Source organism: Vitis vinifera, chromosome 6 (assembly GCF_030704535.1).
Source record: "Vitis vinifera cultivar Pinot Noir 40024 chromosome 6, ASM3070453v1".
Lineage (NCBI taxonomy): Eukaryota > Viridiplantae > Streptophyta > Magnoliopsida > Vitales > Vitaceae > Vitis > Vitis vinifera.
Window position 1 is genome coordinate 542,431 of NC_081810.1, and position 2,532 is coordinate 544,962.

A 2,532-nucleotide genomic window follows, 5' to 3' on the forward strand; every position below is an offset into this window, starting at 1 on the left:
TGAAAATAAATTCCTTTATTTAAAAATTATAAATTTATAAATTCCAAACCCTATTTTAACCCTCACACGCCAAAACCCTACTTCCTCTCTTCTCCAACTCCACACACCCCCAGCAATGGCTGCCGCCGCTCGCCCTCTCGTCACCGTTCAGGTGCTCAAGTCGGATATGGCCACAGACGGCGGCAACGCAGTCCCTCTCCCGGATGTCATGAAGGCCTCCATCCGGCCAGACATCGTCAACTTCGTCCACTCCAACATCTCCAAAAATAGCCGCCAACCCTACGCCGTTAGCCGTCGCGCTGGTCATCAGACCTCCGCCGAGTCCTGGGGTACTGGCCGCGCCGTCTCCCGTATCCCTCGTGTTCCGGGTGGTGGTACTCACCGCGCTGGCCAGGGTGCCTTCGGAAACATGTGCCGTGGCGGTAGGATGTTCGCCCCCACCAAGATCTGGCGCCGCTGGCACCGCAAGATCAACGTCAACCAGAAGCGGTACGCAGTGGTTTCCGCCATCGCCGCCTCAGCCGTCCCCTCACTCGTGATGGCTCGTGGGCACAGGATTGAATCCGTCCCGGAGCTTCCTCTGGTGATCGGAGATTCGGCCGAGAGCGTCGAGAAAACATCGGCGGCGATTGATATTCTGAAGCAAGTTGGCGCTTATCCTGATGCAGAGAAGGCGAAAGACAGCCATGGTATTCGTCCCGGAAAGGGTAAGATGAGGAACCGCCGCTACATTTCAAGGAAGGGTCCGTTGATCGTCTACGGCACGGAGGGTGCGAAGCTTGTAAAGGCTTTCCGGAACATTCCTGGGGTTGAGGTTGCTAACGTCGAGCGGCTCAATCTTCTGAAACTCGCTCCCGGTGGCCATCTTGGAAGGTTCATTATCTGGACCAAATCGGCAATTGAGAAGGTGGATTCAATCTATGGATCCTTTGATAAGACATCGGAGAAGAAGAAGGGATACCTCCTGCCACGCGCAAAGATGGTAAATGCTGATTTGGCTAGGATCATCAACTCGGACGAGGTTCAGTCTGTGGTGAGGCCAATCAAGAAGGAGGTGAAGAGGGCACCAATGAAGAAGAACCCGCTCAAGAACTTGAATACAATGTTGAAGCTGAATCCATATGCCAAGACTGCAAGGAGGATGGCTCTTCTGGCCGAGGCACAACGGGTCAAGGCCAAGAAGGAGAAGCTTGACAAGAAAAGGGCACAAATTCCTAAGGTAATTTCTATAACCTGTTTGGTTTCTGGCTGGCATTAATTTCTAGTATGAAAATCTTTTGTGGGTATTTATGCTTTGTGTTTGTACGAATCAAAATTTTGGCTGGCTCATACCAAAAAACCTTTTGATACTGGACTTTTATCAATGAACTATGCTCTAGATACATCTTGAGCAAAATTTAAGCTATAAGTACACGTACACCATTGATGTGTGTGGCAGAGGAAAATTGATAGCAAACAGCCTATTAGACCAGTACAAAGCACTAAAGGGACTTTGTGCTATGAATGTGATGTTATTAAATCGGTAGAAAACAACCCATTAGACCATAACTAAGGTCTGATGATCCTATAGTGTTTTTTTGTCTAGTTAGATCTCTGGCACTTGAGTATGAGCTCCTAAAGGGAGAGAGCCTGAAGTACAATTCCCATAGTCTTTTGAGTTATTAGCCTATATGTGCTGGTTTCCTAGATATTGTAAATGAAGTGATGAATATAGCAATGGCTTCTAGGAGTGTTATTTATTCAATTTCAATTGTTGGAAAAACTAAAATAGCATAAGCTCTGGTTTCTGTCTATTTCAGGTTTATGCTTCTTTCTGGAATTAATTTCTACTATGAAAATCTTTTGTGGGTGCTTATATGTGTGTATCCAGAATCAATAGAAGGGTTTGCTATTTTAATTCACATCATAATGTCCCTTTTTTTTTAGTTGGTAAAGATTAATTCTAAATGATAATATGTGGTGTATGTTCACAACTCAGTTTTCATGCTGATGCTAATTAATGATTTATCTGTTACATGAAAATCCATTGTTGTTACATGATGTATAAACTTATGATAGTTTGATTGATTTTTTTTTTCTCCTTTTATATTTGATTCCTCAGGAAGAGGCAGCGGCTATCAAAGCTGCAGGCAAGGCCTGGTACCAGACAATGATCTCAGATAGCGACTACACGGAATTTGACAACTTCTCAAAGTGGCTTGGTGTCTCACAGTAATTTTGCCTTATGCCTTGCATGATTTCAGACCTCTATTTTGTTAATTTTTTTGGTTTTGGTGTACTCTATTATGGCAATTTTGATTTTGTGGGTGAGATTAGGTGGGAGGGGAATGGTTGGAATAATTGACAGACCCTTGGCCTTTCACTTCCCTTTTTATTCACTTTCCTGGCTTAGGTGGGTAAAGGTTTTAGTTGAAACAGAACTGAAGTTACAAGTAGCTTGTTTATGCTTTATGGTTTGGACATCAGGCTTATGTTACAATCCTGCAACATCATGTTTTCAAATTTTTATGTTTTAATCTTTTTGTGCTTGCA

General features: G+C 44.0%; 1 protein-coding gene across 1 annotated transcript; it reads left to right on the plus strand.

Moving 5' to 3' along the window:
* On the plus strand, nucleotides 1-2,532 carry LOC100251826 (large ribosomal subunit protein uL4). Its single transcript, XM_002285705.5, has 2 exons — nucleotides 1-1,219; nucleotides 2,102-2,532. Exons 1-2 carry the CDS (start codon nucleotides 116-118, stop codon nucleotides 2,213-2,215), a joined length of 1,218 nt encoding a protein of 405 aa, XP_002285741.1. The 5' UTR covers nucleotides 1-115; the 3' UTR covers nucleotides 2,216-2,532.

Coding starts and splice junctions, on each gene's coding strand:
- LOC100251826 (XM_002285705.5), top strand. CDS start 116: ATGGCTGCCGCCGCTCGCCCTCTCGTCACCGTTCAGGTGCTCAAGTCG. Junction 1,220..2,101: donor AAAGGGCACAAATTCCTAAG/GTAATTTCTATA, acceptor TTGATTCCTCAG/GAAGAGGCAGCGGCTATCAA.